Source organism: Astatotilapia calliptera, chromosome 3 (genome assembly GCF_964374335.1).
Source record: "Astatotilapia calliptera chromosome 3, fAstCal68.1, whole genome shotgun sequence".
NCBI lineage: Eukaryota > Metazoa > Chordata > Actinopteri > Cichliformes > Cichlidae > Astatotilapia > Astatotilapia calliptera.
The window spans coordinates 83,357,086-83,380,294 of record NC_137424.1 but is presented as its reverse complement, the minus strand read 5'-3'; the positions used below and the strand labels follow the sequence as shown (position 1 = coordinate 83,380,294).

At 45.2% G+C, this 23,209-nt stretch overlaps 2 protein-coding genes across 3 annotated transcripts in view; one reads left to right on the top strand and one right to left on the bottom strand.

The window, feature by feature from the left end:
- The window catches only part of LOC145425992 (NLR family CARD domain-containing protein 3-like), a 31,972-nt gene extending 10,136 nt beyond the window's left edge, over nt 1-21,836 (top strand). For both annotated transcript variants that reach the window (XM_080299538.1, XM_080299537.1), the window contains 5 exons: nt 13,025-14,828; nt 14,905-15,078; nt 15,532-15,699; nt 16,225-16,271; nt 20,912-21,836. In XM_080299538.1, coding sequence (XP_080155664.1) covers nt 13,025-14,828; nt 14,905-15,078; nt 15,532-15,699; nt 16,225-16,271; nt 20,912-21,456 — 2,738 coding nt within the window. In that variant the 3' untranslated portion in view covers nt 21,457-21,836. The remainder of the gene's footprint in view (nt 1-13,024; nt 14,829-14,904; nt 15,079-15,531; nt 15,700-16,224; nt 16,272-20,911) is intronic.
- Nucleotides 1-23,209, bottom strand: part of LOC145425993 (NLR family CARD domain-containing protein 3-like) — a 231,345-nt gene that overhangs the window by 136,691 nt on the left and 71,445 nt on the right. The gene's annotated exons all lie outside the window — the stretch shown is intronic.

The following is a 23,209-nucleotide window of genomic DNA, read 5'->3' as shown; positions in this document are numbered from 1 at the left end:
CTTTCAAACGTACTGCAGCCAGCGGCTACCACAGGACTACTGCTGGGTCATGAGGAGAAACGCGAGGACCTCCCTCGCTGTAGCACTCAAGCCTCCTTTTAATGGGCGGGTCCTCCAGCTGGATCCAATCACGCCGGGGCAGTATATCCTGGCACAGCTAAATTAACATAGAAAAAACACAACACCTGCACAAACAAACACATGGACATACAAGTTCGTAACAACACAGAGAAAAACCCAACAATCAACGATCTCCAAGTTGTTCCTGGGATCTGCTGGAGCCACTCACCTAGCTCGGGAGTCACTGCACCTAGTGCTCCGATTACCACGGGGACCACCGTTACCTTCACCCTCCACATCCTCTCGAGCTCTTCTCTGAGCCCTTGGTATTTCTCCAGCTTCTCGTGTTCCTTCTTCCTGATATTGCTGTCATTCGGAACCGCTACATCGATCACTACGCCCGTCTTCTTCTGTTTGTCTACCACCACTATGTCCGGTTGGTTAGCCACCACCATTTTGTCCGTCTGTATCTGGAAGTCCCACAGGATCATAGCTCGGTCATTCTCCACCACCCTTGGGGGCATCTCCCATTTTGACCTCGGGACTTCCAGGTTATACTCGGCACAGATGTTCCTGTACACTATGCCGGCCACTTGGTTATGGCGTTCCATGTATGCCCTGCCTGCTAGCATCTTGCACCCTGCTGTTATGTGCTGGATTGTCTCTGGGGCATCTTTACACAGCCTGCACCTGGGGTCTTGCCTGGCAACCTTCCGATTATAAGGCGAACGGCCAACTCTTGAGCCACGATCGCCCCAAAAGAATATCATCTGCATTCAATGCTATTTTATGGATTGTTCCACCCATTGTTATATCATGCACATCTTGATCCTGCTGAATGGTAGTTCAAGTGCTAGTGCAAAAAAGGAGGAGGGGCAGAGGAAAGTCTTGCCTCGTACCTCTTTGCAGTGGGAAGGCTGGTGATTGTACAACATGTGTAATAAGACAAGCTTCTGGGAGATCATAAATAGTTTTTATCCATCCAATAAAGTCCTAAGCCAAATCTTACTAATATGTAAAAAAGTATGTCCACTCGATTCTGTCACATGCCTTTTCGACATCTAAAGATTTGACATAGGCTTTATAATTTGTCTGATTTGAATGTTGTGTAGTATTTAACAATCGCCTGATATTTGTAGATGAAAATTGGTTTTAAATGAAACCTGTTTGATCAGGGTTTATAGGGTAAGGGCAGAATGCCCTCCAGTCTCGTCACTAATAGCTTAGAGCAGTGGTTTTCAAACTTTTTATGCTAGGCCCCTTTGTTTTACACCAAAATAAACCACCACCTACCCCCTCCCCGCGCCTTCAGGCACAAACACATCCTCCAGCCACTCACATCCCTATTTTGTTTTTAAACGCAACTCCATTGCAGTTTATTTCACACCTCAAACATTTAGTAGACAGACAAACAAACAAATAGAAGTAAACCGCAATAAATTACAGATAGCAAAAAAATAAACTACAAACTCTTTTACGCTACGTCCACACTTACACGGGTATTTTTGAAAATTGAGCTTTTTCCATGCGTTTGGACCTTTCGTCCACATGTAAATGGGGTTTCGAATAACCAAAAAAAGAGATTTTTGAAAACTCCTGTCAGGTTGGAGATTTTTGAAAACTCAGTTTTTGCGTTTAAGTGTGGATGAGGAATACAGAGTTCGTCACCCAACATTAAAAGTATGTGCCTTTTTTCACGTCACGTTATTGTTTACATGAGATGAATTTCTACAATGGCGGATAAAGACAAAATACTGTTAATCTGATTATCTTCAGGTTTTACATGCTTACATACACACACGCAGTTACTGTCACTCCATTTAGAAAGGTAGCGGTGTCATGGTGCAATTATTTTACATGTAGTTGTTTTTTTTCCCATGTAATAATATTCAGCACTGCTGTGGGTGGTGGACCACTAGAGGGCTCCACTCACACCCAGTGTATAGGAAGTGTGTTCCTGTGTTTTGTGGCGCGATATGCCCAGTTGATTTTGGAGACTAATAAAGAAGGAGTGAGAACTGAGAGCTCTGTGTCGTTGATGCTTACCTCCATATTGGTGACCCCTGACTCGAGCATGCAACGGGCCGCAGATAACGCAGACTCCACTATGGACCGGACCTGACCACCGGACCTCCGCCTCCTGTTGCAGCTACGTTCGCTGTGGCGCTGAAACTGCTGGACTTTTGGCTCCATGACCCCCCGTCATGGTTTGTACACGTGGAGGCTCAGTTTGCCCTTCGCGGCATCTCGGCTGACGACACGAAGTATCACCATGTGGTGGCCTCGCTCGACCCACTGGCCACCCGTCGCGCGATGACACTCCTCCGGGACCCACCCGCCCAAGGGAAATACGCCGCCCTCAAGGAGCTGCTTCTTCGGCGCTATGCCCTCTCCGACCATGAACGAGCCGAAAAGCTCCTCAACCAGTCAGGCTTGGGTGGCGGTACCGCGCTCGAGCTCATGGAGAACATGCTATCGTTGCTCGGGCCGGATGATGGTGGTTTCCTCTTCACCCACCTCTTCCTCCGCCAACTACCGGCCGCCGTGAGAGCTGTCCTCGCAAACTCCCCGCTTCTGCCAGCGAAGGATTATCGCTCCCTGGCTGAAGAAGCGGATCGCATTCTCCTGGCTAGCCACACTTTCAACGTTCACGCCCTGACTACGGACCCGCCGGCGGCACCTTCCACGCCTCCACCTGCCTCCCCCGGAGCATCCGCCCCCTTGCTGACGACAGGGATTGCTACACGCCGGCACCGCGGAAAGAGCATCTGTTTCTACCATCAGCGTTTTGGCGACAGAGTGCGTCGCTGCCTGCCGCCTTGCGCTTTCACGGCCCAGGGAAACGGACCCGCCAGCGCGCCGTAGCAGCCGCGACCGCTGGCAATACAGAAAGCCTGCTCTTCATAGAGGACTCGCGCTCCGGGAGACGTTTTCTCGTGGACTCCGGCTCCCAGAAGAGCCTCCTTCCCCCTACCGCTGCCGACGGGCTAGCAGCGAACTGTGGGCCGCAGCTCATTGCAGCTAATGGCTCTCCCATCAAAACGTTTGGGGAAAGGTTGGTGACTAGGGATGGGTATCGTTTAGGTTTTATCCGATACCGGTGCCAAAACGGTACTTTTGAAATGGTGCCGGTGCTTAAACGGTGCTCGAACCGGTGCTTAAAGAATAAAGAACACAAACTTCGTCCAAAAACCTCTTGTGTTTTTATCTTCCCCAGAAATTTTTTTAAGCAAAATTATAACAAAGTTAGCCCTTTCTGTCAATAAAACATAACATCTTTGGAACCAGTGCTTAAACAATTGAAAACAAACTTTGTCATGAAACCTGTGATGTTTAGCAGTTTTTTTGCAAGAAGATAATCATATTAGCCTTTTCTGGAGCTATACGGCATCGCTCTTGGCTGATGGCATGCCCAGCACAAGAGAAAACTCTTTCAGAAGGCGTTGATGAGGCTGGGACACACAAGTATTTTTCTGATAAGGCAGATAAATTGGGGAGTGTATCCCTCTTACTCCACCACCAGGCCACAGGGTCTTGTCCAGAGGTAATTCCTGGCAGTCTTTTGTATATTTGAAGCTCCTTCTGTACCTGCTCTGTGATTGAGGGGACTCTACCCGCTTGAGAAGCAGCCTGTTGAAGCTCTCTGTCTTCATCCTCAAACAGCTTTTCTAAGGGTGACTTTTGGACCTTACTTAGCTGAAAAACAACAAAAAAAGATGTGTGAGGTTTGCAAAATAAATAAAGATCACTTTTAGAATGTAGTGGTTGTGTTAGAAAAAAATCTGAAATTACATATTTTTCTGGCTTGTCCATGTCAGCATCATCCACCTCGCTGTGTGCTTTGGGGTCCTCAGTGGGAGGCTATGGACACACAGATAGTAAAAGAGCATTCCTTCAACATAGAAACTACATCATGATGCAAAAGGACAAGATTGTACACACACAATGAAAATACCTGCGCAACTGCTACTGTGGCATTTGCAACTGCTGCCTTCTCCAACCTGTCCCAGATGTCAGTAGCTGCCTCACCATCTAGCCTGCCTTTAAAACGTGGGTCCATCATCGTGGCCTCCTTCAGAAATTTCTGAAGGTTTTCATCCTTTAAGTAAAACAAGATATAACATAGGAGCTGATACTGAAAAAAGGTAACCCTATTTTCCATGCGCATTGACATTGTCTGCAAATACCTGATATCTTTTCTGCAGACTACCCCAGACTTTCTCTTTTATTGAAGAGGTGAAAACACTGTCTTCATCACATCGGCTGAAATGTGCCCCCAGCTTGGCCAGGATGGGGATGATTTGGCTGCATGTGGGTGACTTGTCACTTGAGACACACATGGTTGACGTGTACAGGACTTGCATGCACTTAATAAACTCCTCTGCCTTGATTAAATCAGTGTGCGTGAACCTTTCTAGTCTGTTGAAAAATATTCACAATGTTAAAGGTAAATGACGTTATTTAGCTCTTGCAAGTGATGCTCATGTCATTCACTTACTTGTCCTTCTCCATAGGCTTCCTCAGCCGTTGATCCAGAGCAGCTGCCTGGATTGCATCAAACTGCTCCATAAATCTCTCCACCATTAGGAAGAGAGAATTCCAGCGCGTCTTAACGTCAAGAATTACATTATGCTCTGGCAAATCTAAAGCACAGATAGACACAAACATATTTTAAATTACTATAAAAAAGGTAATATGAATAACAATACTTCTTGATATGTAACTGCATGTGCTACTTACTCAGGATTCGCTGCTTTTCTCTGAGCACAGTTTTGCTCAAGGATGAACGTTTGAGCCACACCACAACTGAACGGATTTTGGCACACCAGCTGGAAACTGCAGGAATGTCATACACCTTTTGTGCGGCCAGGTTGAGAGTATGAGCAAAGCATCCCACTTTTAAAAAGTCCAATTTTTTCAAAGCAACATCCATGTTGCAGGCATTATCTACAGTGGCAGCAATTATTTTCCCTCCCAAGTGAAATTGCTCCACAACGCTTGATATTTCTTTAGCGACAACTGGACCTGTTTGTGACTCATAAACTGCTTCAGTGCTGAGCACATTCTGCTTCATTTTGCCTTTGTAGATGTAGTGAACAGTCACTGTGAGGAAATGGTCCTGAGCAATACTGGTCCATCCATCACAGGTGATAGCGACCTTGTTAACCTGTGCCAAATTCTGGATGAGGTTGCTTTTCTCCACGCAATACCAAGCAGGTATAAGTGTGTTGGATAGATCATCCCTGGATGGGGGCTGATACCTCGGATTAAGGGCAGAGGACATCTCCCTGAATTGAAGAAAAAAAACAAAACAAAAAAGAAAAAAAACCCATATAGCTCACCTTTTATTCAAATATAGTTTACTTATAATATTTAGAGAAGACTTACAAAGCTAAGCAGCTATGAACATATTAACCTTTACAGTATTATACAGTCTATTTTTTATGTCAGAGTAATACAACATTTTTCACCTGAATGATGGTGACTCCACCGTTGAAAATGGATGGAGATCTTTGACTATAAATTTTGTCACTGCCCTGTGAATTTCGTCCACTTTTTCTTTCGTCATTTTAGCCTTTTTGGCCAGGATGAAGGGAGTATCTGCCATCAAACAAGAAGACAGCCTCATGTAACTACGACGGTGTTTGCTAGTTCACCTTACATGCATTAATTTAATAACGTGGTTAGCCTACTCAACTTAAATTACACACGAACAACATTAAGATACTCACCCAGAGAAGAACGGGTGCTGCTGCCATCATCATCATCAGTTATCATTTCCGCTACACTGGCGGCAGGGCTAGGGGCCGGACTCTCCTCTTCGGGTTCTTGGATGTTGCTAACTCCGAGAACAGGCACCGCAGTAGATGTGCTAGGTGTGATGTCTTGCTGCAAGTTATCAAATGCGGTGCATTTCTCGGCTTTTAAAAAAACGCTATGCGACGCCATGTGTTTCATTAGATTTGAGGTGTTATCTCCTTTGCACATTATTACCTTTAAGCACTTGTTGCAGGCTGCTGAGTTTATATCTTTTGCTGTGAAGTACAGCCACACTCTCGAGCGCTTCGCCTTCGGCATTTTAGCTCCGCTCTAAAGAAAAAACCGTACATACCTGGGCCCGCCTACTATCCTGGGAAAGGAAGTGATTGGCTAGATTTCTCAGGGAAAAAAAGCACCGAAATGAAGCACCGAAATGAAGCACCGAATTGTGCGCTGCTTTTCGGTCTGGTTACTACCGTTTATGTCAGAACCGGTTCCACAATAGCACCGGACACCAGTACCCATCCCTATTGGTGACTGTTTGTTTTCATGGCCGGGATTTCCAGTGGAACCTTGTTGTTGCTGCTAGCTCTGTACCTATTTTAGCTGCTGATTTCCTGTGTGCTCATGGACTGCTTGTCGATGTTGCTAACAGACGTTTAATCGATGCTCTCTCGTTTTCTTCGTTACCCTGTTTTACTCGGGCCGCCGAGCCCCTGATTCGGGCTAATGTAGTGACCTCCGGGGATGCTTTTCAGCGTTTGCTTTTAGAGTTTCCATCGCTGTCTGTCCCTAATTTCTCTAGCACGGTAACGAAGCATGGGGTAGAGCATTATATTCGCGTGCGCGCGCCGCCTCGACCCCGCAAGACTGTCCGTCGCTCGGGAAGAGTTTGCAGCCATGGAGCGCCTTGGCATTGTACAGCGTTCGAACAGTGCATGGGCCTCTCCGCTTCACATGGTGCCCAAATCGGATGGTCGGTGGCGGCCATGCGGAGATTTCCGCCGTTTAAATAATGCCACGGAGAATGACCGTTACCCCATCCCCCACATTCAGGATTTTTCTGCCAATCTCGCCGGAACGTCGATTTTTTCTAAAATTGACTTGGTGCAGGGGTATCACCAAGTTCCCGTGCGCGCCGAAGACGTTCCTAAAACCGCTGTCATTACCCCCTTCGGCTTGTTCGAGTTTTTGCGCATGCCGTTTGGCCTGAAAGGTGCCGCCCAGACCTTTCAGCGGCTGATGGACTCCGTTTTGCGTGGGCTGCCGTTCATTTTTGTTTATCAGGACGATATATTGGTGGCCAGCTGCTCAGTGAGCCAGCACGAGTCCCATCTGCACCAGGTTTTCCAGCGTTTGGCAGCGCACGGCCTGATCATCAACCCTTCCAAGTGCCAGTTTGGGTTGCCTGTTCTGGATTTCCTCGGGCACCGCATTTCCGCTGAAGGTGTGGTTCCGTTGCCCGACAGAGTCCAGGCTGTTTCGGCTTTTCTGCGTCCCACGTCGGTTAAAGCGTTGCAAGAGTTCTTGGGGATGATAAACCTTTACAACCGCTTTCTCCCCAGAGCTGCTCACCTGCTACAGCCACTCTATGCTGCCTTAAAGGGTAAAACGGCCAAAGATCCGGTTGACTGGCTGCCGGAACGCGTCCATGCGTTTTCCGCAGCCAAGTCTGCGCTGGCTGACGCCGCCCTGCTGGCCCACCCACTTCCGTCGGCAGAGATCGCGTTGACCACCAACGCGTCCGACGTGGCAGTGGGTGGGGTGTTGGAACAGCGGGTTTCGGGTCTCTGGCAACCGCTCGCCTTTTTCAGTCGTACGCTCCGGGATGCTGAACGCAAGTACAGTGTTTTTGACAGGGAGTTGCTGGCCCTGCACCTCGCCACACGACATTTTCGTTTTTTCCTCGAGGGTCGCAACTTTACTGTGTACGTTGACCACAAACCTTTGACGTTTACGATGTCCAAGGTCTCTGACCCATGGAGCGCACGCCAGCAGCGCCAGTTGGCGGCCGTTTCAGAGTTTACCACAGACATTCAGCATGTGGCTGGTAAGTCCAATCACGTCGCTGACTGTCTCTCACGTGTGTTGGTTTCTCCGGTGTATGTCGGCGTCGACTACGCTGCCATGGCCGCCGAGCAACGTGCTGACCCGGACGTCCTTGCCCTTCAGTCAACAAAAACGGGTCTCGTCCTGGAGGACACCCCGGTGTGGGACGGCGGTCCGCATCATCTTTGCGACGTTTCCACTGTTCGCGACGTTTCCACTGTTCGCCCCCGCCCGGTGGTTCCCCTTTCGTCGCGTCATCGTGTTTTTGACTCGGTGCATGCCCTCTCTCATCCCGGCGTCCGGGCCTCGGTCAAGCTGGTCAGCGCCAGGTTTGTTTGGCCGGGCATTCGCAAGGCAGTGAAAGAATGGGTGGCGGTTTGTATCCCATGTCAACGCTCGAAAATCCACCGGCACACACAGGCACCCCTCGAACCTTTCCGTGTCCCGGGTAGGCGTTTTGATCACGTTCATGTGGACCTGGTTGGTCCCTTGCCGCAGTCACAGGGTTTCACGCACCTTTTGACTGTGGTGGACCGCACGACCACGTGGCCGGAGGTGGTACCCCTGGTGTCCACGACGGCGGTGACGGTGGCTAGGGCATTTTTGTCAACGTGGGTTTCACGTTTCGGTCCCCCTGCTGACATTACCTCGGACAGGGGCCCCCAGTTTGTTTCTGAGCTTTGGTCTGCTATGGCTGACGGCCTGGGGGTCAAGGTCCACCGCACCACAGCATACCACCCGCAAGCTAATGGGATGTGCGAACGGTTTCACCGGTCACTTAAGGCCGCGCTCCGGGCTTCCTTAACAAGTGGCGACTGGGTCGACCGTCTTCCGTGGGTTTTGCTGGGATTGTGTAGCGGTTAAAGAAGACCTCGGGGTTTCCCCGGCTGAACTGGTCCTCGGCCAGCCTCTCCGGGTCCCCGGGGAATTCTTACCTGAGAGCCCTCCCCCATGTTTCGATACCTCTTTGTTGCCTTTTCGCCCCCCAAGAGACTCATTTCCTGTTCCTGGTCCTGTGCACCACTGCCTGCCTGACACTTTTGTTCCGAGTTCGTTGGACTCTGCTCGTTTCGTTTTCGTCAGGCACGATGCCCATAGGACTCCGCTGAGTCCACCATATGACGGGCCATACAGGGTTCTTAAACCAGGCAACAAACATTTCATTTTGGACTTTGGCGGTCGGCAGGAGGTTGTCTCTGTTGACAGACTTAAGCCTTCACATGTTATGCAGGAGGATCAGGTGGTCCCGGCCCAGGCCCCTCGCTGTGGCCGCCCACCTGCCACTGGGCTGATGGATTCTGTTTTTTCCCCCAGGAGCGACCCAAAATCAACGGAGTCCGAGTCGTCTGCAGCTTTTTCTGACCGCCAGTGCCAGCCTCGCTACCGGGCTGGGTTGCCCTCTGTCAGTTCCCCACCCCCCCGGTTCAGCCGTTCCGGCCGTTTGCTTAAGCCCTGGGTCCTGGACTAGTTCTGCTGTGTGTTCGGGGGGGGGGGGGGGGGGCATGTGTGGTGGACCAGTAGAGGGCTCCACTCACACCCAGTGTATAGGAAGTGTGCTCCTGTGTTTTGTGGCGCGATATGCCCAGTTGATGTTGGAGACTAATAAAGAAGGAGTGAGAACTGAGAGCTGCCTCTGCCTCTCTGTGCAAAATGGGTTCAAAAACAAACAACTGTGGGATGTTGTTTGTCCGTGATTTGGACAGGTGGAACAAATTACAGCAGGATCAGCCTGATATTATTTGTATCCCACTGTAACTTTACTGTATAACATCTCCAAAATGCCAGGAGTAGTAAATAGTCATTACAAGAAGTGTTTGTGAACTAAACATCAAGAATGTGGGATACTGTTTGTCCATGATTTGTACAGCACACAGCAAATTGTGATGAATAAGGATAGCCACTCCTCTAGTTTTTCTTTTGCAAGATGAGTAGAGAACTTGACCAACCCAACTTCTCTTTAGTTGTGTGTGTTACAAATATAAATGTTACAAATCATTTAGAGGGGTTTCTGACAATAAAGCAATTTGGGGTTTTTCTTTTTTCAATGGTAAAAGAGTTTTTTGTCTTTTTACTGTCACGGCTCATGTGGCAAGTGGAATTTTAATAAAAGACCCAAGATGCGGGCAGCTTCCGAAGTGAGTGAACCTTCATTTTGACAGTGACAATACAAATAGCAGGGGAGAAGTCATGTCCAGAACGCAAGAAGAACTAAACTGGGAAAACTAACAGAAACAGACCTGAAAGAGAGTTGCAGGGAGACTTAGGGAAATGATGCAGGGAACCAATGCACACAGGTTGACGGAGGGCAATAACGCAGGCGAACCAGCAACAGGCAGGAGACACACAGGGCTTAAATACTCACAGGGGTAATCATGGGAGGGGAGACAGGAGGAGAACACACCTGGGAGAAATCAGAGCTGACGAGATACAGATGTAAAGCTGAGAACACTCACATGAGACAGACCTTCAGACTAAAACAGGAAACTCACAACAGACACACAGAGAGATACAAAGGGTAGAGACACTGGAGGGAATCCAATAAACTAAACTAAACAACCTAGGAAATGTGGAATAAATCATGAACTAAGAAAATACATAAACAAGAAAACTAAGAACGCTGGGTTGTTTTGACCCAGGGCCACGACATTTACAGCATTATGCAGCCCTTTAACATTTAAGGAAATTATTTTAAGGTCCGTTATATCAACATAAAACATTTTTTATAACATGCTGTGTAAAACATCATTTCTGGGGTTCACAACTACACAAGGGCATATATATATTTCCATAAGAGAGAATGTAGGTGAGTTTACCTATGAAGCTTCTTGAGGCGACTTTTGTTGTGATTTGGCGCTATATAAATAAAATTGATTTGAATTGAAGTTTAGTTAAATTATGAAAACAAAAAACAAAGAGAAAGAAGAGAAAAAAATAGGCAACAAAAACCTTACATAACAAGAAAAAAAGAAGAAAACAAAAGCAACTCCTAATAACCCCTTACCCATATGGAAAATAAATAGAAAAACCTTATAAAAGACTTGCATAAGATTTGGCTTACCTCATATAGTAAATCATATAAGGCTTATATGATTTACTCATGAAAGTGGCCACTTTCTCATTACTTTCATATATTGTGTCATGGCTCGCTGTGTGGCAGGCAGGATGAGGACCCAAAATGCAAACTCAAGGACTCAGGGGATAAAGTCAAAATCACAGCTTTAATGCTGGAAGGCAGATCACAGGAAATACAAAACTTAAACTGGGAACAATAAACTAACACTCGCAGAGAGACACAGGGAGATCCACGCAGCATGAGGGAGAACGCGACACAGAACTGAGGGAGACGCAGACATAAATACACCGAGGGTTAACGAGGGAAGTGGGAGCACACGGGGAACACAGGTGACACTGATAATCATAACGAGACAGGGCGGGGTGAACATAACATGACGTATACAGGTGCGGGAGTCCCAAAGTAAAACAGGAAGTACACGGGGGTTCAGACAGGAGGGGAGAGAGAGCACAGGAAGAACATAGCCATAACGGGCAGGGGAAACATGGAATAAACACAAAGAGAGACGAGGGCTCATAAATACACAGAGGGGCACACAGGGGGTAAGCGTCACGAAGGGAAAACACTTAGGGAACAACACAACAGGACACCTCAGAAAACATGGCCTAAATAAGGAACGAAATACAAAAGATACAAGAAACTAAGAATACTGGGCCAACATGGCCCAGGACCATGACATATTGTTTTAGTAAGTATCCAAAACATACAAGTTTCATTTATATAATTTTTCAAGGGATCTTATATCTGTTTTCACTCTTGTATGCTTTTCATACAAGTTTCACACAAGACAGATACAAACTTTATAAGATTTATATACATCTTTTCCATATTGGTACCCTCCCCAAATAGGCCGATGCTACAATCAATAGGAAAGGGAAAAAAACTGGGTCTTGTGAAACCGAGCTAGAGTCACTGACAGGTAAAAAGAGAAGAAAAAGAAACCCTAAAGAACAAAAATTTCCCTCCATACTCCCTGCTGCCAGAGGAAAAAAAGCCAACCTCAATATTGAAATATATATCTAACTTTAACTCATTTTATGTGCGATCGTGGCTCAAGTGTTGGGAGTTCGCCTTGTAATCGGAAGGTTGCCGGTTCGAGTCCTGGACAGTCTCGGAAGTTGTGTGTCTTGAGCAAGACACTTCACCCGTTGACTACTGGTGGTGGTCAGAGGGCCCGGTGGCGCCAGTGTCCTCGCCTCTTTCAGTGCGCCCCACTGACTGTGGCTACAACGTAGCTTGCCATCACCAGTGTGTGGATAACTGGATGTGTAAAGTGCTTTGGGATCCTTAGGACTAGGAGAGCGCTATACAAGCCATTTACCATTTAAGTGCATAGTAATTGCAAAAAAGCAATTACCTTTAAAAAAAAATTGAAAATTGTTTTAATTTTTTTAACATATATTTGTAGTTAGAGAAATTTAAGAGGTTTATTCCTCAAAACTGTAAGTACAAAAAAGTTGCACAAATTGTTTTCCCATCACAGACAATTTATTTTGAGTGTCTTTATAGTTTTATTTTTGAAATACACCAATTTTTATGCACTGCAGGAAAAACGAAAATAAATATTACAGTGCAAATTTGCAAAAAAAGCAGCATATGCATCAAAATAAACTATTTCCAGCAGTGCAATATGAGTCCTAAGCATCCCAGAAACGATACAGAAAGTCATAAAGTCAAAGATAACTTTTAAAAACACCAGTATAGGCTCATGAGGTCCTGATGGTAAAAAACTACATTTCCGCAAAATGATGTCACTTCCTGTTTCGGGCAGGTCATGGCGGACATGCGATAGTTCACGATGATGGACATAGGAAGTGTTACAAACAGCTGATCGGATCGGCAAAGCGTGTTTCTGGAATATTATGTTTTTGTTTTTGCAAAGTGGTTTTTATGCAATTTTTTCAAAGCTATATATGGGAGGTAATCGTGACCTAGGAGTCGCTGATGGCATAAGATGGAAGTACAACTCCTCCGGTTTCATATGCAAAACAAATTATTGCGAGTTAGTGAGGCGAGTTACTGAAGTAACATTGTCATACTCACTAGGTTTGCTTTTGCCCCCCCACCCCACCCCCCGCCAAGACTGTCTTTTACAGTGTCATCGGTGTCTAAAGCGTAAGCTCAGAGAGGAGTTCCAAATTGTCTTGGAGGGAAGTGTCAGAGCTGAAAATCCAACCCAAGTCCCACTGAATCAGATCTACACAGAGCTCTACATCACAGAGGGAGGGACTGCAGAGGTCAATCATGAACATGAGGTCAGACAGATTGAAACAGCATCAAGGAAACCAAACAGACCAGAAACAACAATCAGACAAGAAGACATATTTAAAGGCTCACCACAAAGAATTAAACAAATCAGAACAGTGCTGACAATGGGAGTGGCTGGCATTGGGAAAACAGTCTTAACACAGAAATACAGCCTGGACTGGGCTGAAGACAAAGCCAACCAGGACATCAAGTTTTTATTTCCATTCACTTTCAGAGAGCTGAATGTGCTGAAAGAGGAAAAGTTCAGCTTGGTGGAACTTGTTCATCACTTCTTTACTGAAACCAAAGAAGCAGGAATCTGCAGCTTTGAAGACTTCCAGGTTGTGTTCATCTTTGATGGTCTGGATGAGTGTCGACCTCCTCTGGACTTCCACAAAACTACAATCCTAACTGACCCTAGAAAGTCCACCTCATTGGATGCGCTGCTGATAAACCTCATCAGGGGGAACCTGCTTCCCTCTGCTCGCCTCTGGATAACCACACGACCTGCAGCAGCCAATCAGATCCCTTCTGACTGTGTTGGCATGGTGACAGAGGTCAGAGGGTTCACTGACCCACAGAAGGAGGAGTACTTCAGGAAGAGATTCAGAGATGAGGAGCAGGCCAGCAGGATCATCTCCCACATCAAGACATCACGAAGCCTCCACATCATGTGCCACATCCCAGTCTTCTGCTGGATCACTGCTACAGTTCTGGAGGATGTGCTGGAAACCAGAGAGGGAGGACAGCTGCCCAAGACCCTGACTGAGATGTTCATCCACTTCCTGGTGGTTCAGGCCAAAGTGAAGAAGGTCAAGTATGATGGAGGAGCTGAGACAGATCCACACTGGAGTCCAGAGAGCAGGACGATGATGGAGTCTCTGGGAAAACTGGCTTTTGATCAGCTGCAGAAAGGAAACCTGATCTTCTATGAATCAGACCTGACAGAGTGTGGCATCGATATCAGAGCAGCCTCAGTGTACTCAGGAGTGTTCACACAGATCTTTAAAGAGGAGAGAGGACTGTACCAGGACAAGGTGTTCTGCTTCATCCATCTGAGTGTTCAGGAGTTTCTGGCTGCTCTTCATGTCCATCTGACCTTCATCAACTCTGGACTCAATCTGATGCAAGAACAACAAACAACACCCATTAAGTGTGATAGCAGAGAAGAACTAGAAGAGACACATGTCACCCAGAGTGCTGTGAACAAGGCCTTACAGAGTCCAAATGGACACCTGGACTTGTTCCTCCGCTTCCTCCTGGGTCTTTCACTGCAGAGTAATCAGACTCTCCTACGAGGTCTGCTGACACAGACAGGAAGTAGCTCACAGACCAATCAGGAAACAGCCCAGTACATCAAGGAGAAGCTCAATGAGAATCTGTCTGCAGAGAAGAGCATCAATCTGATCCACTGTCTGAATGAACTGAATGATCGTTCTCTAGTGGAGGAGATCCAACAGTCCCTGAGATCAGGAAGCCTCTCCACAGATAAACTGTCTCCTGCTCAGTGGTCAGCTCTGACCTTCATGTTACTGTCATCAGAAGAAGATCTGGATGAGTTTGACCTGAAGAAATACTCTGCTTCAGAGGAGGCTCTTCTGAGGCTGCTGCCAGTGGTCAAAGCCTCCAACAAAGCTCTGTAAGTACACTGATAGCTGGGCTTATACATTATTCAAATTATTTCTAGATTTATAAATGTATTATTGTCTCTTCAGACTGAGTGACTGTAACCTCACAGAGAGAAGCTGTGAAGCTCTTTCCTCAGTTCTCAGCTGCCACACCTGTAGTTTGCAAAAATTGGACCTGAACAACAATGATCTGCAAGATTCAGGAATTACTCTTCTGTCTGTTGGACTGGAGAGTCCACATTGCAAACTGGAAACTCTCAGGTATGGTATATATATATATATATATATATATATATATATATATATATATATGTGTGTGTGTGTGTGTGTGTGTGTGTGTGTGTGTGTATATATACTGTATGTGTGTGTGTATATGTATATATGTATATAGATAGATAGATAGATGGTTTTTGTTTTGTTTTTTACGTTGGAGCTGACGAATATTTTTGACTAAGGAAGAAAATATGAAACACGGTTTGGTCCTTTATTGCATCTTTAGTGTGTTAACATATTATGTTTATTGAAATGTGAAGCCATTTAAGCTAATCTACCACAGTTGTACTATATAGGTTATATTTTGGTAACTGTTTATCTTTCATCAGATTTAAAATGCAGGTCTATGTCCATTTATTAAAATCTATGTTACTTGTGTGCAGCTTCATTGTGGATGTTTAACTATTACATTTCTTTCTCTTATTCAATAACTTTTCTAAGGCTGAGTGGCTGTAACCTCTCGGAGAGAAGCTGTGGAGCTCTGATCAGAGTTATTCAATCAACTAATCTCAGGGAGATGGATCTGGGTAACAATAACCTGCAGGATTCAGGAGAAATTCTACTGTCAGCTGCATTGAAGAGTCCACGCTGTAAACTGGAGTCTCTTAGGTTAAGATCAATCAGACTATATCAAATTAACATATTTTAAACAGGGAGAAAGATCAAATCTGTATCTGTCTTTATACTTTGGCCAAAAATTTGTTGGACAGACATCAAACCTCAAACATGCTTGAAATGTCAAGGGTCAAGACTTTAACAAAATTATAGCATTAACATTTGAGAATGAGAATTTTTGAAAAGCAGGAGAATATTAAAAAAAATACAGGAAAGTAGCTGATACCTCAGCTACACATAGAAATCCAGTCTGACTGAGTTTAAATACAGACATTTACAATAGATGTGTTATCATTTTAAAGTCCTCAGATAATGGCTCACTTTACAATCATAAATGATCTCTTCAGTCAAGTTTGAGAATGGAAACCCCCACTGAGCACTGAAAACCAATGCTAATAACAAGCATCCATGGATGAAAAAGCTGACGAAAAGCTTAGTAAAATGTTTTAGATTTAGTAACTCAACCCTCTGTCTTTCAATTCATTTTGTGCTTACATCCTTCCCCTCAATTCATTTTAGATTTGATCCTGGTGGAGTCCGATGGCTGAGGAAAGGTCTGATAAAGTGTAAGTATATTTAAATAAACAGTTTCTAAAACTCCCAAAAGGTTGATTCTATTCATCTGGACGTGGCATTTTCCGTGGGAGAAACGTCTTGTCACTCATCCAAGTGACTTCTTCAGTCTCAGCTGACTGCAGGTTTTCCCAATCTTATAAACAGGACATTTGCATAATGACTGAAACCAGCCCACTGAAGGAAAAAGGGCGACCATGGCTCAGGGGGTTGGGAATCTCATCTGTAACCGAAAGGTTGCCGGTTCGATCCCACTGCTCCTTCTGTCCCGGCCGTTGTGTTCTTGGGCAAGACACTTTACCCTGCCGCCTACTGGTGTTGGCCAGAGGGGCCGATGGCGTGATATGGCAGCCTCGCTTCTGCCAGTCTGCCCCAGGGCAGCTGTGGCTACAACTATAGTTTGCCTGCACCAGTGTGTGAATGTGAGAGTAAAGAACTTTGGGTGCCTAGAAATGCAATCCATTATTATTATAACAATGGGCTAGGAGCTCAGTGCTTGATCATTAATATGCAACTTGTCATGACCATTGATCAACAACCACTTATCAAAGCCCACTGATCAAAGCCCTCTGATCAATGGCCATGAGTCCCATTCACAGAGAGTTGGGGAATGGCTGCAATCACAGCATTGTAAGATGGTGACAGATGTACCCTTAGGCCCCTCCTTGATTCAGAGATGGTCTTTCCCCTTTGACGTAAATGGCCTCCTTGACTTTGCGCTCAAACCAGCGCTCCTCCCTGTCCAGGATGTTACATCCTCATCATTGATAGAGCGTCCACTGGCCTGTAGGTGTAAATAGACTGCAGAGTCTTGGCCTGACAAGGTAGCTCTTCTGTGTTGTGCCATCCTCTTCGCCAAAGGTTGTTTGGTTTCCCTGATGTATAAATCGCTCAAACATAAAGAGACACTAAATCTCTTGTTAAAAACTTCCAAAAACTCTCTGGAGATGTTCTGAACGGATACATGAACCTCATCAACTATCCCACCTCAACAAATCTATGTGACTACGTGAGTCCAAATATGGTTAAACAAAAAGTCAATTTGGTGATTCAAATCCTAATTTCTTTCATCACCAAAATCAATCATTAACATGGATGGCTACCACTTTGTTCAGTACCACGTCAAACCCTTTGAAAGATACTGGGTTGAGTCGTGGCAAGAATTCAGAATGAATGGTCCTCTCATGAAGGACAAATTAAAGGGCCTAATTATTTATTTCCTATTCTTTTAACTAATTTGATGAATAACTTTATGCAACAACACTTTGGACTGAAGATATTAAACCTCTTCTCAACTTCTTGATTGGTAGATATACCTGTGCTTAACATCATGTTCTACTATGTTATGGACAGATTCTATGGATAATGTCATGGCTACTGAACGGACCCACGCGCAGACAGTTCTTTCAAGGAAACAAAAAAGGGGATTTATTTACAATAGGGATCACCTTAGTGCAAAATATATGTACAGTGAGTTGGGAGGGGGTCCAGGGCTCCAGGGAGAGAAGGGGGGGGGGGAATCCACACACACGCTTCCTCTTCCACTCAGTCACCGCCACCGCTCCTCCGCACACACGCACTCCTCTTCAGCCGCACTCGCTCCAACACTCCACACACTGCCCCACTTGGACAGGTCCGGTGATTCGGTCCAGAATCTACAGACAGAAGGTCAAAGGTTAGTTCCACAACATAAAACACGTGTAAGCGGTTCTTCTTTGAATATGCCGTGAGCACGAACTCAGGTGGTTCGACGTTCCAGCGGCGAGCTGCTCTGTGCCACTGCCTTAAATAGCAGCTGGGGAAATCAGCCAGATCAGCCGCAGGTGGACACCATCCACAGGGGTGCGTGGGCCAAGAGTGAGAACCCGTAATGAGCTCCACCCAGGCAGAGAGGAGGAGGAGAGACAAAAAACTAAAACTAACAACAACAAAACCTGTAGCCAGCGTGGGCCAACCAGAGAGACACGGGGACCGTGACAGATAAGCTATACACCTAGAGGTGCTTCTTTGAGCGTTTGTGAACAATATGTATGTAAAATGTAAAAAATTTTTAACTTTACTGCAAACTTCCGTGGCCTTTATGTTAGGGAATCTAGCCTTTTGGATCTCCAAAAGTTGAATCTGTTCATCTGGACATAGCGTTTTGTGGGAGAAACGTTTTGTCACTCATCCAAGTGACGTCTTCAGTCTCGGCTGACTGCAGGTTTCAATCTTATAAACAGGACATTTGCATAATGACTGAAACCAGCCCACTGAAGGAACAATGGGCTGGGAGGTCAGTTCCTTAATTATAATTATGCAAATTCTTTTGACCATTGATCAACAATCACCGACCAAAACCCACTGATCAAAGACCACTGATCAATGGCCATGAGTACTGTTAGGGTTCAGATATTAAGGAGGGCTATAGGAGGAATACAAACAACAACACTGGTCTGGCCGGGTTAAGTCAAACAATGATTTTTAATGAAACACACGTGTGGGAGATGAACACTGTACGCAGACAGCATCAATCTCTAGCTGGTGGAGGGTTACTCAAGCTCTTATAGCCTCTAGTCAAAATCAAATCAAATCACTTTTATTGTCACAGCACATGTGAGTGAAATTCTTGTGTGCGAGCTTCAACAGAGTTGTGCAAAATACAAAAATGTAAACAAGCAAAATACAAGTATGGCTACATCTGAACTAATAAATATATGTACAATATATAATAGTATATGCATTTCTGAATGTGTATACTAAATATTTTTCTACGTGTGTGTGTGTGTGTGTGTACACATATTTTACAAATTAAATAGAGTAAACAATAAGTAGAATATTTAAAATAAATAAAATAAAATATACAGAGTTGAATATGTGCAAAACAGTGGCATTACTGTACAGTATGGAGTGCATAATGTTAAAGTTCCAGTAGTGAAGCTGAGGTGTCTATGACGTGTTCAGCAGTCTGATGGCCTGATGGAAGAAGCTGTCTCTCAGTCTGCTGGTACGGGACCGGATGCTGCAGAACCTCCTTCCTGATGGAAGCAGTCTGAACAGTTTATGGCTGGGGTGACTGGAGTCCTTGATGATCCTCCCCGCTTTCCTCAGGCAGCGCTTCCTGTAGATGTCTTGGAGGGAGGGAAGCTCACCTCCAATTATCCGTTCAGAGCACCGCACTACTCGCTGGAGAGCTTTGCAGTTGTAGGCGGTGCTGTTGCCGTACCAGGTGGTGATGCATCCAGTGAGGATGCTCTCAATGGCACAGTGATAGAAGGTCCTGAGGATGCGGGGGCTCATGCCGAATCTTTTCAGTCTCCTGAGAAAGAAGAGGCGCTGCTGCGCCTTCTTCACTGTTTTGTTTGTGTGTACTGACCACGTAAGATCCTCAGCCAGATGTACTCCAAGGAACCGGAAGCTGCTCACTCTCTCCACAGCAGCGCCGTTGATGGTGATGGGGGTGTGTACTTCTCTGCACCTCCGGAAGTCCACTATCAACTCCTTTGTCTTTGCGACGTTGAGGGTGAGATGGTTGTCTTGACACCAGTGGGTCAGGGCGCTGACCTCCTCCCTGTAAGCTGTCTCATCACTGTGGCCCCCACCTAGTCGTAAAAACTAGGTAACTCCTAGCGAGCCTGACTTATGGCCTTGGCTGCTCCCTATTTTGTCTGCCTTCATCAACGGTGGGAGAGAAGCTCCTGTGCTCTCTGTGTCCTCTACTATCAGAACAGCAAGGCCCTGACTCTCTGAAAACAGTATTTCCTATAACTCAGCAGTATAATGCATCATAAAACAATATCATTCATTCACAATAAATCAGCAGTCTAATGTAATACAAATCAGTTTAATACCTTTAATAGTTATCACCTTCTTCTAATTCAGGAGAATAATGCAAACTAAAACTACATAATTCACAATCATTAATCAGGGGTATAACATGGCATAAGATAATATTATAATCCCACAGCCATTCCCCAACAGAGAGTTGGGGAATGGCTGCAATCACAGCATTGTAAGATGGTGACAGATGTACCCTTAGGCCCCCTCCTCGATTCAGAGATGGTCTTTCCCCTTTCATGTAAATGGCCTCTTTGACTTCGCGCTCAAACCAGCGTTCCTCCCTGTCCAGGTTGTTACATCCTCATCATTGAAAGAGTGTCCACTGGCCTGTAGGTGTGAATAGACTGCAGAGTCCTGGCCTGACGAGGTAGCTCTTCTGTGTTGTGCTATCCTCTTCGCTAAAGGTTGTTTGGTTTCCCCAATGTAAAAATCCTGGCAATTCTCCTGCACTTAACCGCGTACACTATGTTACTCTGTTTGTTTCAGTGGGCTGGTTTCAGTCATTATGCAAATGTACTGTTTATAAGATTGAAACCTGCAGTCAGCTGAGACTGAAGAAGTCACTTGTATGAGTGACGAAACGTTTCTCCCACAAAACGCTACGTCCAGATGAACAGATTCAACTTTTGTAGATTTACTTTCCTGGATGATTGAGCGTGCATCTAGCCTTTTGGATTTAATTCTTTTTGATACACCCTGTATTTGGACTGTGTATTTTCTACTATAACTTTGTTTCATTGTTATTTCATGAATGATTGTTTGTTAATATAAATGAACATTTTTATCCTTTCATTTTGTTTGTTCTCTCTATCAGATTCCTGTCCACTCACTATTGATTCAGACACAGTACACAGTAGGATCAAGCTGTCTGACAACAACAATGAGGCTATGTATGTTATGGAGGATCAGTCATATCCTGATCATCCAGACAGATTTGACCGATATCCTCAGCTGCTGTGTAGAAATGGTCTGACTGGTCGCTGTTACTGGGAGGTCGAGTGGAAAGGAAGGGTTCATATATCATTGAGTAACAGAAGCATCGGAAGGAAAGGAGGCAGTGACGACTGTGTATTTGGAGAAAATCAACAGTCCTGGAGTCTTTTCTACTATGATGGTGGTTACTCAGTCTGTCACAGAAAAGAAGAAACATCCATCACCACCACCATCCTCTCCTCCTCCACTGCCTCTAACAGAGTAGCAGTGTATGTGGACTGTCCTGCTGGCACTCTGTCCTTCTACAGAGTCTCCTCTGACACTCTGATCCACCTCCACACCTTCAACACCACATTCACTGAAACTCTTTATCCTGGTTTTGGACTCTGGTCTCCTGGTTCCTCAGTGTCTCTATGTTCTCTATAGGCGTAAGGTCTCCTTGGTCAGAGAAATCATCATTTTTATTCGTTCTGCCTTCAAAACATGTTGGGAACATATACTGTCTTTTCACAGTGGTTAGAGTGTACAGGGTAGCTATTCAGAGAAGACAGAACATGGAGGCTGTGGAGATTAGGAAATTATTTTACTGTTACTATTCATAACCATTATCATTACTATTGCATTACTTATCATTTATCATTATCATTTCATCGAAGCATTTATTGAAGCTGTTGATGTTACATTAAAGTCTGTATTTCAGCTGTTAGCTTAATTAGATAACAATCTTTCATTGCAGGTGCAACTGTAATCATGTTATACACATTGCATTTTTGTGCTAATTAAAGAGTTGAAGCTCGGTCAGTTAATTGATGATGGTCTGAAGCTTCGGGCAGCGCGACGTCTGGCCGATCTATTGAGTAATTTAAGGTGACCCAACCTATGAGAGGATTGCATACATGCTTACAATACACTACATATAACCTGTAAACAGAATAGAGGCCTGTGTGCACTCAGCAGCCTGCTGCATTGGAGTTTTCCTGGTAACAGATGACTCAGAATAAGTCAGGAAGTATGCTTCTAAAATGTCTTTGTTTGTCGAGTGAGGTCATGCACTGAGGTCAGCATTTCTTTTAAGCAAAAAAAAAAAAAAGTGTTCATGTTCAAACACATTCTGGTATCTGAATCTACACACCAGGTGCAGTTCAGTCAAGCTGACGGTTGCATGTAGGCCAAAAAGAGCCTCATGATATTTGACTGTCAGTACATCAAGGGTTAAATCCAAGAAGCCGAAAGCTGTAATACATGTGGGTGCGTTCAATTCAACTGTACACTCCTCTGCTGCTCATTCAGGTGTGGCAGACACTGATAGGACTGATAGAGCAGAATAGGAACTGAGCTGGGGGGTTTTTCACTTTAGACAAAGTAAATCTGACACCTTTGAAATCCCTGAAATATGAATAAAACAGTTTCTAAGTCAAAGTCCTGATATGCATTAATCTTTGTTGGTAATCACTAGGGATGGGTATCGTTTAGGTTTTATCCGATACCGGTGCCAAATCGGTACTTTTGAAACGGTGCCGGTGCTTAAACGATGCTCAAACCGGTGCTTAAAGAACGGAGAACACAAAATTGGTCCAAAAACCTCTCATGTTCAGCTGTTTTTTGTAAAAGGATAACAATGTTAGCCTTTTCTGCAGCTATGGGGCATATATGGTATCACTCTTGGCTGGAAGCAGTGCTTAAACAATGGAAAAAACACAAACTTTGTCCAAAAACCTCTCATGTTTAACTGTTTTCCACTTTTTCTTTGGTCATTTTAGCCTTTTTGGCCAGGGTGAAGGGAGCATCTGCCATCAAACAAGAAGACAGCCGCATGTAGCTATGATGATGTTTGCTAGTTCACCTTACATGCATTAATGTAATAACGTGGTTAGCCTACTCAACAATTACACACGAACAACATTAAGCTACTCATGCAGAGAAGAACGGCTGCTGCTGCATCATCATCCTCATCATTTCTGCTACACTGGCAGGGCTACGGGCCAGGACTCTCCTCTTCGTGTTTTTGGGGGATGTTGCATAACAGGCAACCCACCCGCAGTAGATTTGCTCGGTGTTACGTCTGGCAGCAAGCTATCAAATACGGCGCATTTCTGGGCTTTTAAAAAAACGCTATGCGTTGCGAGGTGTTTCATCGGATTCTTGGTGTTACCTCCTTTGACAGTGTCACAGTATCAGC